This window comes from Ursus maritimus, unplaced genomic scaffold, assembly GCF_017311325.1.
Source record: "Ursus maritimus isolate PB19 unplaced genomic scaffold, ASM1731132v1 scaffold_11, whole genome shotgun sequence".
Lineage (NCBI taxonomy): Eukaryota > Metazoa > Chordata > Mammalia > Carnivora > Ursidae > Ursus > Ursus maritimus.
The window spans coordinates 40,315,851-40,328,268 of NW_024423453.1; the positions used below are offsets into that span (position 1 = coordinate 40,315,851).

Below are 12,418 nucleotides of genomic sequence, written 5' to 3' on the forward strand. Positions count from 1 at the left end.
AATAAATGGTGTTGGAAAAACTGGACAGCTACAAGCAAAAGAATGAAACTGGACCTCTTTCTTACACCATACACAAAAATGAACTCAAAATCAATTAAAGACATAGCTATAAGACCAGAAACCATAAAACTCTGAAGAGAAATAAATGGTAAAATACTGGACGCTGGTCTTAGCAATGTTATTTTGGATTTGTCTCCTCAGGCAAGGGAAATGAAAGCAAAAATAAACAAATGGGACTATATCAAACTAAAAAGCTTTTGTACAGCAAAGGACACCATCAACAAAATGAAAAGACAACCTGCTAAATGGGCGAAGATATTTGCAAATAATGTATCTGATAGGGGATTAATATCCAAAATATATAAAGAACTCCTACAACTCAACACCAAAAAAACCCCCCTAAGTAATCTAAAAAATGGGCATAGGACCCAAATACACATTTTGCCAAAGAAGATATACAGATGGCCAATAGGCACAAGAAAAGGTGCTCAACACATCACTAATCTTAAGGGAAATGCAAATCAAAACCACAATGAGATATCACCTTCTGTCAGAATGGCTAAGAAAAAAACACAAGAAATGAATGTTGGCAAGGATGTGGGGAAAAGGTAACCCTCGCGCACTGTTGGTAGGAATGTAAACTGGTGCAGCCACTGTGGAAAACAGTGTGGAGGTTCCTCAAAAAATTAAAAATAGAACTACCATATGATCCAGTATTCCCACTTCTGGCTATTTATCCAAAGAAAATGAAAATACCTATTCGAAAAGATATATACACCCCTATGTTCACTGCAACACCATTTGTAATAGCCAAGATACAGAAGCAACTCACGTGTCTATTGATGGATGGATAAAGATGTGGTGTATATACACAAAGGAATACTACTCAGCCATAAAAGAGAATAAAATCTTGCCACTTCTGACAACACAGACAGACCTCGAGGGTATGATGCTAAATGAAAGTCAGAAATAACAATGGCAGATGAGTTCATGTATACGTAGAAATCTAAAAACAAAACAGAAACTCCTGGATATAGAGAACAAAATGGTGGTTGTGGGGGTGGGGTGGGGAATATATGAAAGGGATTAAGAGGTATAAACTTACAGTTATAAAACAAATCACAGGGATTCAAAGTACAGCACAGTATAGTCAATTATACTGTAATAACTTTGGTAACAGATGGTAATTAGAGTTATGGTGATCATTTTATAATGTATATAAATGTTGAATCACTAAGTTGTCCACCTGAAATTAATACAATGCTGTGTCAACTATACTTCACTTTAAAAAAGTCAATATATATATGTTCACCATAGAAAATAAGGAAATATAGAAATGATAAAAAGAAATCACCTATATTTCCCATTACTTCAAGATAACAAATGTCTTTTGGTGTTTTTCCTTCCCATATTTTTCTTTCTTTTGTAACACAGTTGCAATTATAACACATGGACAGTTTGTGTCACTTATTACAGACATAATTTTGTGTATTAATAAAATATCCACCAGTGTATGTATCATAACGTAATTAAATTATCCCTCTGGTAGGCATTTTGACTTTGATCAGTGTTTATTTTGTTCCTCTGCACAGTCTCCTAAAAAAAGTGCATAAAAAGTGTCCAACATTCAGGGAGAGAATGTGGAGATCTCAAGAGGGACCCAGATCTCTGGCTCAAAATGGAAATCACCTGTGAGGACTTGCTTACAAAGAGTCCATGCAGCAACTCTTCACAGGAAAACGGGGTGGGAAGCTCGGCAGACACGACGGTCCCTGCGGCCCAGGCCTGGAAGCAGGCACGCCTGGCAAACGCAGGAGGCCGCTCCTGGGCCTGCACGACTTCTCCTGGCCCGCGACAGCCACCCTGGCAGAAAGCACCGAGCGGACCTGCGCAGGCGGCCCACGGGGTCAGCCTTTGCCTGGCACCTAATTCAGTGGGAGCCGACCAGCTCAAACGCTGGCTGGATTTGCCTGAGCCAAAAGCACCAGAATAGAGCAGTGTGAGGCAGCCTGGGGATCAGCGCCAAGCCACACCATTCAGGGGGACAGGCAGGACAATGCGAGGATGGATACTTTTAACTGCAGAGAGCTGGCTGCTCCCTGAGAAAGTAGGGTGGGGGTACAGAGGAGTGGCGCTCGAGAAACACTTCAGCAGCCTCCGGGAACACATGGGAGCCGTGTGCCAGGCGTGCTCTCTACTCCCAGTTAGAACACGTCAGCTCATTATTAACTTCCCCAATGAGACAAGTGGCCACCGCAGCCCAGCCCCAGGCCCCTGGGCCGACGCAGTAGACTCCGGTTGTCTAATCCTGTGCCTGTTTGTTTCGGACCCAGGCTGCGCACTCCTGGCTGAAGCCCAGCAGGGTGGGAGCCACCGAAGGGGCGGCCCGCCTCCAGGCCAGACTCTGCAGGGCTCCCCACCCTCTTGCAGCAAACATAATGGGCTCTGTGGTCAGCAGCCTCACGCTGCAGCATAAATCCTCAGTTCTTGTCTGTGTTTAACCGCCACCCTGGGAAGTGCTATCTAAGTGCAACTGTGTCCGGCTAGGCGTGCGGCTCCCAGGCCCTGCTCCTGCCCACCCAAGACCAACCTCCGCAACAAGGGATCCCAAGGGTAGTGCGGGCCACCTGTGGTAAACGGCCACTGAGAGCATGGGGTCAGGTGAGCTGGGAACCCCCAATCACACACTGACCAGGGAGCCAGCTCTGACACACGGGGCAGAAACTCGGCCTTCAGTTCCCTGGGGACCGAATTCACACACCCTTTCAACTACTACCCGACTGTTTCTCTAGCTAGTGCTATTTTTAAAGTATCTGGAAGGAAGGATGGAAGGAAAGCTGGCAGGCCCCTCACCTGTCCAGGCGTTTCCAGAGTCAGAGTGTGGAGGAAAGGCCTGTTCAAGGGAGAAGGCAGGGAGGGGGCCGTGACAGTTAGAGAAAAGAGGGGTCCCTTCTGCTCAAAGGCAAGTACTGTGAAAGGTCATTCTTCTACAAAGGCACAAACAACAACCCAAGCCCCTGAGAGAAGCAGGACACAGTAAAATGTACACAGAACTGAAGCACTAAAAGGGAGAAGACATCAAATCATTTGTAACCGTTTTACTGCAGGACATATAACATTTTCTACATTAAAAGGGTTTGATGATTTCTCTTTAAAGCAGACCCCAAAGTAGACAAGAGGAAATGGGTTAAATGGCACAGCTACATGTTAAAATTCAATTTCCATCTCTACAGAACCCCAAGCCAGCTTGGTTCCACTAGAAATGCTACCCGGGCCATCCCCAGGAGACAGTGGGTCACCCACGCCTATTTCAGGCACGCACAAACGGGACACAGCCACATTCTGCACAACCGCCCAGCACCCAGGGCCTCCGAGTCACAAGACGCTCTGGATCCTGGGATGCTATCTGTGGGGACTGGGACTCTGATGGCCCTCTCGGTGGGGGGGCGGGGCGGTGGGGGCGGGAGATGGCGCTGTTACCCGCGACTTCAACAGGCAGCACCAGATCCCGTGATGGGAATCTAGATGATTTTGTCTACGGTTACCAGGAGGCTGCTCATGACGAGAAATCATCTCTTTCTCTTTCCGTTTCTGAAAAATAGGGGTGCTTCATGACAGCAACCTCTCAACTCCCTTGGCCCCTGGGGTGCCAAAGTGTTGAGGTTCGTAAATCTCAGAAATGCGGCCAGAACACCTGTGAGGAAGGTGCAGTGAAAGGTGTCAGGGACGAGATAATGGCTGACGACCTCAGGGAGAGAGATGGATTGATAATAAATTAGACATAAAGTGGGACAATCTTCGGAATTCAGAATGTTCTAAGGACAGGATGATTCTTTCTACCAATCTTTCATCTTTAGGAGTCAGTGACTTGGTCAACTTTTTTCCTCATTTCGTGGTCATCTAATCACTACTGGAACCTCTTCCAGTTCTGTCAGAGAGAAACACAATAAGGAGTGGCAACAGAGAATCTTTCTGCTCTGCTTGAGTGCCCTCCAGCTCACAGGGTTTCTCAAATCCAAGGCCTTCCTGGATTCTTCGGTTAAATTCCGGAAAAATTAATCGTAACATTTTTCTTTAAGAAGCGTGTAAGAGTAAGACACAAAAAGATGCTCCGTGTAGTTAGTCCGCAGGGAAATGCAAGTCAAGCCGCCAGTGAGCTATGGCTTCACACCTACTAGGATGAATATAATCAAAAAGACAGACAAGTGCTGGCGAGGACACGGAGAAACTGGAACCCTCATACGTTGCTGGCAGGAATGTTAGCAGTGCAGCCAGTCTGGAAAATAGGCAGCTCCTCAAAATGTTCAATGTACAACTACCATGTGATTCAGAAATTCCATTCTTGCAGGTCTATACCCAAGAAACTTGAAAACATACACGCTCAAACCAAAACATCTGAACACAAATGTTCAAAGCAGCATGTTTGTAAGAGCCAAAAACTAGAAACAACTCCAATGTCCATTTATTGATGAAGGGAGAGGCAAGATGTGGCATATTCTTACAATGGAACATTCTTTAGCCTTAAAAAGAAATGAAATACTGGCACATGCTATAACATAGATGGATTTTGAAAGTACCATGTTAAGTACAAGAAGCCAGACAAAAAAAGGCTACATAAGTCCACTTACATTCAATGTTCAGAACAGGCAGACCCACAGAGACAGAAAGTAGATTAGTGGTAACCTAGGGCAAGGAGTTAGTGGGGAGTGACTGCTAGTGGTTTATTTTTGATGTGATGAGAATGTTCTGGAATTAGATCGTGTTGATGGCTACACAGTTGTGTGAATATACTAAAAACCAATGAACTGTCCACTTCATAAAGAAATAAACTACAAAAAAGTACTATAACCTCTTACTTTCGAAAGTCTTTATTTCTCTAACCTCATGTCTGCCCATCCCCTCAATCTATCCTTGTAACGGCACATGTGTGTGGAAAGACACCTGGAATGGTATTCACCCAGCATTAATGGTACTTATTTCAAGGTGGCAGAATCTGAATATCTTTGTATTTTTCTGCATTAAATTCTTTGTAATGAACAAATACCTTTCTTTTTCCACCAGAAAATCAGTAAGTGATTTTCGTAGAAACAGAAAACAAAGTAGAAATAAAAAAAAAAACACAAAAAACCTCCAAGGCAATAATATATAGAGGAGATTCCCTCATGTCAGCATACATTTAACACCTTTCTAATCAGACTTTTATTTTAGTTTGATTACCTCACAGCAGCCAGGATTCACCCCACTTCCTTTAAACATGCTGGAAGTTGACAGAATCCAAAGGTGTCCCTATCTATATCTGAACCAGCTATCAGCATCTTCTAGCATTTTCCATTTCTTCCCATTGAACCAATCCTATTCACTGTACGAGGTTTCCTTCCTCTCTCACTCCTTCCTCCCTTCCTTCCCTCTTTCCCTGCTTCCCCTGGTCTGGTGGGGCAGGATGAGTGAGAAGGGGAATTTTTTTTTCCCTCTTTCATTTCAAATGCTACAATTCATCTGTTCTTACGTATACACAGAGTTTTTTCCTGCCCTCAGGCCATCTAATCTTTCTGCTACTGCTGAGCACTGTCATAAACATTTGTATTCTTCTGACATCCAAGCAACCAAAATCCTTTCCTACACGTGCCGAGGTCCCTGCAGTCGACAGCCTCACTGGGTGGCGGGTAAACAGAACCTTTATCAGTTCTATCTCCAGCTGCCCTGCACAGAGCTGGGTGGGAGCTCCAGAGTGCCTTATAATTAGCCCAAAGCAGCTGCTGTTCCGAAGCCTCACTTTGTACCTGCCGCTACTGCCGACGTGTATAAATATTAAATGCAAAAGGCACCATTAGAGTCACATTAAGCTCCTGGCTGAAGCATTGATGGTTTCAATACCCAAAGTTGAGATCAGGCTGCCGCCCTGGTATTCTTTGTCTTTCTGGGAACTTACTTGTAAGAGTTTTCTGGATTCCAGGAATCTTTCACGCACCTACGACTGTCAGGAGGAGGGCAGATGAAGCAGAGGCCACCCGTGATGCTGGTGCTGTTTTCCCCGCTTACATACACAGGGCATGTGTATACAATTGTATCTGCTGAACGACAGGCAGGGTGTCTGACCTCATCCTCCTTGCCGGAAGACTGAATTTTGGGGGGGCGATCAGGGAGAGAAGACCACTAAGCCCCTAGTACTGGCTGGGCAGCTGCGGTGGACTGGGAAGGACCAGAGGGGTTGGGAGCAGTGCCGAAGCCGCCCCCCAGCCTTGGCCTTGCGGGGCGCGGGGGCCGTGCACACGCTCTGAAGCCCCCCCAGGCCGCAGTCCCGCCTTTCCCAGAAACAAACGTCTGGAAAATGTTCCAGGCAAAACCAAACAGTAACTATTCCCCCTGGTTAGGCAAAGATGAGACGCGTATTACCTACAGCGCACATGCTAGCTTTTTTTTTCCCCTTTGCTAAATGAAATGTTTCTACCTTTTCAGTATAAAAACAGCACTTACAAGCATTTAATACTTCAATTATGAAATTCACTTAGTGATGGCATTTGGCATAAAACATTTATTGGGATCGCAGAGCATTCCGAAACTTGAGGAAGCGTGGACATACCTGTTTCGCTGCTGATGAAGAGATGGCTTTTCGGTCCAGCAGGCTGAGCAGTTCCGCGAGTGCAGCAGGTGTGACAGGACTAGCAGCCCCAAAAGGAGAGAAAATCGATTTACAGTTCCCACTGTCAGCATACCCAGTTATGGTTTCTCAGAAGCAAAGCACTTGATTTCGTAGGTTTGAATAATTAAACCCACACCCAGGAATGGAAATAACATGCCAATTGGGCTCTATTTTATTTATTTATTTTGTATTTTAGGATATAACAAATTTCGGTGACTACTGTTGTTTTTCTTTATTTTACTACTCAACAATAATGGCTGTTTGGCAGAAGTTGTAGCAACAGACAACTGCTCAGTTTAATTAGTCAAAAAAAGGAGTGGCTGCAAAATTCATGAACCATGACAAGAAAAAAAAAAAAACAAAACAAAACAACCCAGTAATTAAATATTTTCAACTGCAAGATCAGCCTAAAAATTACTTCAAACAAAAGAGCTAACAAAGCTACTTTTCTGAGTGGTTTTATGCAAATATAAGTTCTTTGTAATTGTGAGAGCTTTTCTTTAAGGGAACTCTTGCTGACTGCCATCCATGTCCTTAACTGTCCTTACAGGCGTCCGCACAGACACTGTTCTCCTCTCCAGACTCACAGAAGGGCCCAGAATCCATCATATCCATACTTTTAGGATGTGACTTATTTGTCAAGATCCCATGATAAAAAAAAAAAGGCCAAGGAGCAACCAAGCCCATAAAGTGTCATCAATTCACATTAGGGGGTAGGAGTGTGTGGGGGGTTGGCGGGAGTGCCTAGATTAGTGAAAAGACAACACCGAATTACACACTATTTCTTTAAAATATGTGATTTTGCTACTTTTAAACACATAGTAACTAGGTTAATAAAACGCTGCTTATCATTAGGGGACTAGTTTTAAATCGGAACGACATGAATAGCACATTAGTGTGAATGAAAGCTTCTGAAATGTTTAATGCCAAGTGAAAACACCTTCTGTTTATGTCTTAGTTCTCATCAATCACAATTAATTTCTTGTAAACTCTTAGATAATAAAAAGGAAACTGCCACGGAACCCCCACCCAGTTCCCATGAATTCCAAACCCAGTTAGTACAAGTTCACCAGCTCTGACTTACTGGACTCTGGTACGGTGAAGCCTCATTAGGGCTATTCATTCGAAGCAGCTGACACACGGAGGCAGACCATCATCCTTAAATACTTATTTATCCCAAAGTATGGATACAAGGTAATTCCAAGTTTGGAGACTAAGTTTGGAGACTATCTGGTGTTAAGTTGGCATCTGGAACACCTGTGAACCACCCTGATTAAATCTCAACAGGAAGGGGCACCTGGGTGGCACAGCGGTTAAGCGTCTGCCTTCGGCTCAGGGCGTGATCCTGGTGTTCTGGGATCGAGCCCCACATCAGGCTCTTCTGCTAGGAGCCTGCTTCTTCCTCTCCCACTCCCCCTGCTTGTGTTCCCTCTCTCGCTGGCTGTCTCTCTCTGTCGAATAAATAAATAAAATCTTAAAAAAAAAAAAAGAAAAAGAAAAAGAAAAAAAAAATCTCAACAGGAAGAGGGGCAGAGAGCTGAAATAAACCGATAAACCCCTTTTCCTACCTTCCACCTTACTGACAAGTAATAAAGAATCAGGTTGTCTGAAAAACACGGGTTCCTTGGGTGCTCTACAATCCTAGAAAATACAGTGGCTAATTACAGTGTAGACAGTATGTAGAACCCATAATAAGCCCTGATGTTGAACCGGATTTCTAGAGCATGCAGAAAAGAAAAGGTCTCTTCTCCCACACGAGTTGCTATCAGGGACATGGAGATAGAGAACAGAAATAGACCACAACATAACTAAAAATACTTTGCCTTTCATCTGAGGACCTTAATTCATTAGTTAGGTCATAAAGGTACACTATAAAATATTTCCACTGACCTAACAGCACTGGGAGATTTCTCACTCACCTTTCTGTACCCACAAATGCTTGACACATAGTAATATTTGTGTCACAGAACTCTTCCCACCAACAGGGAGAGCTATCTGGTATACCGCATACATTAATTCCAGATACGCCAGGCTAACCTTGAGTGAGACAATGACAAAGATCAGTACCCGTCAGGCTGACGGCAGAAGACCCCCACTCATCAGTTAAATAAATAAACCATCAGATCGGCAACATAATAGCAGCAGAAGCCCAAGCTACTGATTTGCTGCTGTCAGATAATGCTGGCTTCTGGACAGTGAATGTGTCTCCGCTAAAGAAGAATCTGACATAGAAAGGCTTAAGCTTTGTGTGCCAGCCAACAATCCCCTGAGGCCTGCGTATGTACAGAGGGATCCTTCCCATCTGCCAACTTCCTCCAGGCCCCTAGAGCTCTTTCGGGATCACGACTCCATCCCCAGCTTGCATTCTGGGCATAGACACTCCGCCACCTCTACAACCACACTCCCCCAGCCCCCTCCCCTCATCTGCGAAATGTGCAGCCCACCTCTATCCCCACGCTCATCTCAGGCCCAAAGGCCACCTTCTCTGCTCCCGTTCTAGTGGGACACAGAAAGCTCCTGGAGGAAGACAGAGGGACCTGGACACCCCGGTGGCTCTTGCTGCTCAATAATCCTTGTGTTCATCTCGACGGGTTTCCCTGCACTCCTACTGGGTGCCCCAACCCAAGTGCCTGCTCCAGAGAGTCTCCTTCCCCCTTCCCTTCTTGGCACCTACCCTCACCTCTCACTTCATAAGGTCATCAGCTGATGCAAGACTCAGAATTTTCTGTCGTGTCCTCTTCCTCCTGGTTCCACCGAACAAACCCCTCGACTCATGCTTTTAATCCCATTACTTCCCACTCTTAGGGATCCCACTTGCATGTTTGTTTCCTCTCTCCTGGGGCTTTAATCACGCACCTTCACAAATGCTCAGACCGTCCCTATCTTGAAAATGTCTGCAAGTGATCTCGGAGTCACTTGCTTCTGCCTGGGTTCTTACCATACCTTTACCAATAAACATCCGGCATGAGGGGCTACTATCTACCCTGGTAAGCACAGCCATGTGGATACTAATCCTAGCACTCTGCAGAAGCTCTTCTCTTAAAAAAAAAAAAATCACATCTCCTTTGTGTGTTGCCAAGCATGACGGCTTTCCCTCATTCTGCTGTCCCCCAATTCTGGGCTACGTTTAAAGCCCCTTGCGAATACCCCTTCTCCTGCAACCTCTGCGTTCTCTTCCTTTTCCTTAATTGTCTCTCGTGCACTCCTAGCCTGCTAATGAGGAGTGGCCAGGGCTCTTTTCCATATGGTTTTCTGTCTCCACCTCAGGCTGGCAGACGAAGAAGGCCCATCTGTTCCCAAGACTGCTGCTGCTTCTTCAGGGCTCAGTTCTCTCTACCACTGGACTCAACGACCTCTCACCAAACGTGTTCTAAACTAGGGGTCAGCAAACTTCTTCCGGGAAGTGCCAGAACACACATATTTAGGGCTCCGTGGGCCATACATGGTCTCTATCACATACTCTTTGGTTTGCTTGATGAGGTAATAACCCCTGTTCGCACATGGGGCTCCGACCCCTGCAGCCCCACTCTTGGATGCTATCGCACACGTCCCACTGCTGCACTTCTCTTCTCTCCCCGTCAGGCCCTCTTGGCTCGAAAGCCTGCCCTGGTTTGCCAGTGCTTCAGGAGCCACGGCCCATGGCTGACCTGGAAGGCTGGAGCACTTGACTGGACTGGACAACTGGACGGCGGCACCTGCCTGATTTCACTGTGAAGCGCTTGCTCAGGGTATCTGTAATTCCCATGTTCTTAACTAAATCAAACCTGTTATTAATAGCAACTTAGGAGTTAACAGAAAAACAACTTTCAAAGCAATATGCTCAAAATAATTAAAAAGTGGAGTTCAACAAGAGCTCTTCTGGTTGGACCCTTTAGACACCAGTCTTCTGACAGGTCTTTAGAGATGAATGCTAATTTGCAAAACCAGTTCTTGCCAACTTGACCTCCAGAGTGTTCCCTGCCTGGTGTCATCATACGACACTGCTCGCTCCCCAGCTATTGCCGGCCTGAGCTTTGGAGAAGTGCGCCCCAGCAGCTGAGGTTGTTCGTTAATCACTGTTTGTTCGAGGTGAGGCTGGCGTATCCAGTGCCGCTAACACTGGTTCTTTGAACTGTGGGGGAGAGAGCGGCTACAGCTTGCTTTTGGATGCTCAGTCCTTGCTCTGCATAGATTGTGTAACAGAACTGTTGCTTAGCTCCCCCTTTACCTGCTTTTGGAACAACTCCATAGAGGTGTATTTGGAACTGGTTACCCTTTGGGTTCTTAAAACTCCAGTGCTTATGAATTGTTTGGGTAAACACAGGGGCTCCAAGGTCACTCCACGAGCTCATTTACCAACCCCGGCGCCTTTAGCAGCTGCCAACGTGGTTGCTGCGCAAACCCCTAGTTTCAGACCGACACAGAAAGAAGCTGGCCTGAAAGTCAGGGGACTTGGCTATCAGTCTCAGCAGTTACACAGCCTGAGGTTTGTCACCTTACCGCTCAGGGCCTCGATGTCCTTGTCTGCTCAAGGACAGAGCTGAACCAGAAGTTATCTAAGGTCTCTGCCAGGACTAAAATTCAGCGACTCTAGGCCAACCACAGTCCAACACAGCCAACGACATGGAAAACCAGAAATTTAAAGATCAGATTTATAACTCCTCTGAAAGCTCAAACCACATCTTGGAGCCTTCCTGGCTTCTTCTGGCTGACAGGCACGTCCCTCTTCTCTGCTCCCCTGTACTGTATATAGTTCTAAAACAGAAGCACCGCTTTCTGCCTCGGAGTCCAATGCTGCCGCACGAGTCCAGTCCTCCTAGGAGATGCGAGCTCCTTGAGGGCCGGGGTGGGGGCCGCCTCCTCTAAGCACGTACCCTGCAGAGTGGCACTCTGCTGCTTGTCGGATTCACGGCTAACCTCCCCGGTGACCCTCCACATCCTCATATTCCAGGCCTGCGCCAGTCAGTCAGCGGTGCTTTCCTGCAGTCTTCCACTCTCCCCTCTCCAAGCTATGCTCCTCCTCCGTCTAAGAACGCGCAGTGCGTTGCCATTCCCACCCTTGGCTCTCTGCAGGTGTCGCCCAGACCTCTGCCTCACCAACTCCTATCCATTCCTTAAGGCTTTGGTACAGTTGTGTCTCCACCGTAAACTCTTCTGGATGGCTCCAGCCTTCCCTGAATGGCCACCACGTTCACGGTGTAAAAAGTGGAATTTCTGAAGAGTGGTCAAACCCGAAAGGACAGGAAAGAAAGACAGAAAGGGAAGAGATGTCGAAGGAGTTTAGGTGGCTGAGGGTGGCCACTGTTTTGGTACTTAACACACCAACCCGCAAAGAGAAGGGAACGAACGCCAAGGGCCTACAATGTGCCAGGCACTGTGCATTTTCCTCTCAAAAAGCCTCGGAGGCAGGTCCTGCCATTTTCGTTTCATAGTGAAGTAATGGAGGGTCCAAGAGGGGAACTCATCCATGGTCAATGCTGGTAAAGAGCCAAGTAAGGAAGTGAACTGATCCCACGTGGCCACATTACTGCACAGACACATTGCAAGAGGCTGAACATGAAGTTGGCACTGTACAGCGAGACCTTTGAGCAAACAAATTTTTGTCATCATGTATCCATGTAGGCCCCTCCTCCACTCCATGGCCATGGGATGCTGCTGAGACAATGGCACGCCTGCTGAGGGGGGCCCAGCCATCTTCCCCGGGGGTCCTAATGAACACTCTCTCCCTCACTCCCCATACTGCAATCTGCTGCTCACTCCTCCCTTCTTAAAACTTGCCTTTCCTTTGGCTTTTGTGAC

At 46.4% G+C, this 12,418-nt stretch overlaps 1 protein-coding gene across 4 annotated transcripts in view; it reads right to left on the bottom strand.

Annotated features, from left to right (window-relative positions):
* GATB (glutamyl-tRNA amidotransferase subunit B) overlaps positions 1-12,418 on the bottom strand; it is a 92,032-nt gene that overhangs the window by 11,774 nt on the left and 67,840 nt on the right. For all 4 annotated transcript variants that reach the window (XR_005833901.1, XM_008685476.2, XM_040626357.1 and 1 more), the window contains one exon: positions 6,581-6,659. Coding sequence is in view for 3 of the 4 variants with exons in the window: in XM_008685476.2 (XP_008683698.1) it covers positions 6,581-6,659 (79 nt within the window). In the remaining variant the exon portion in view is untranslated. The remainder of the gene's footprint in view (positions 1-6,580; positions 6,660-12,418) is intronic.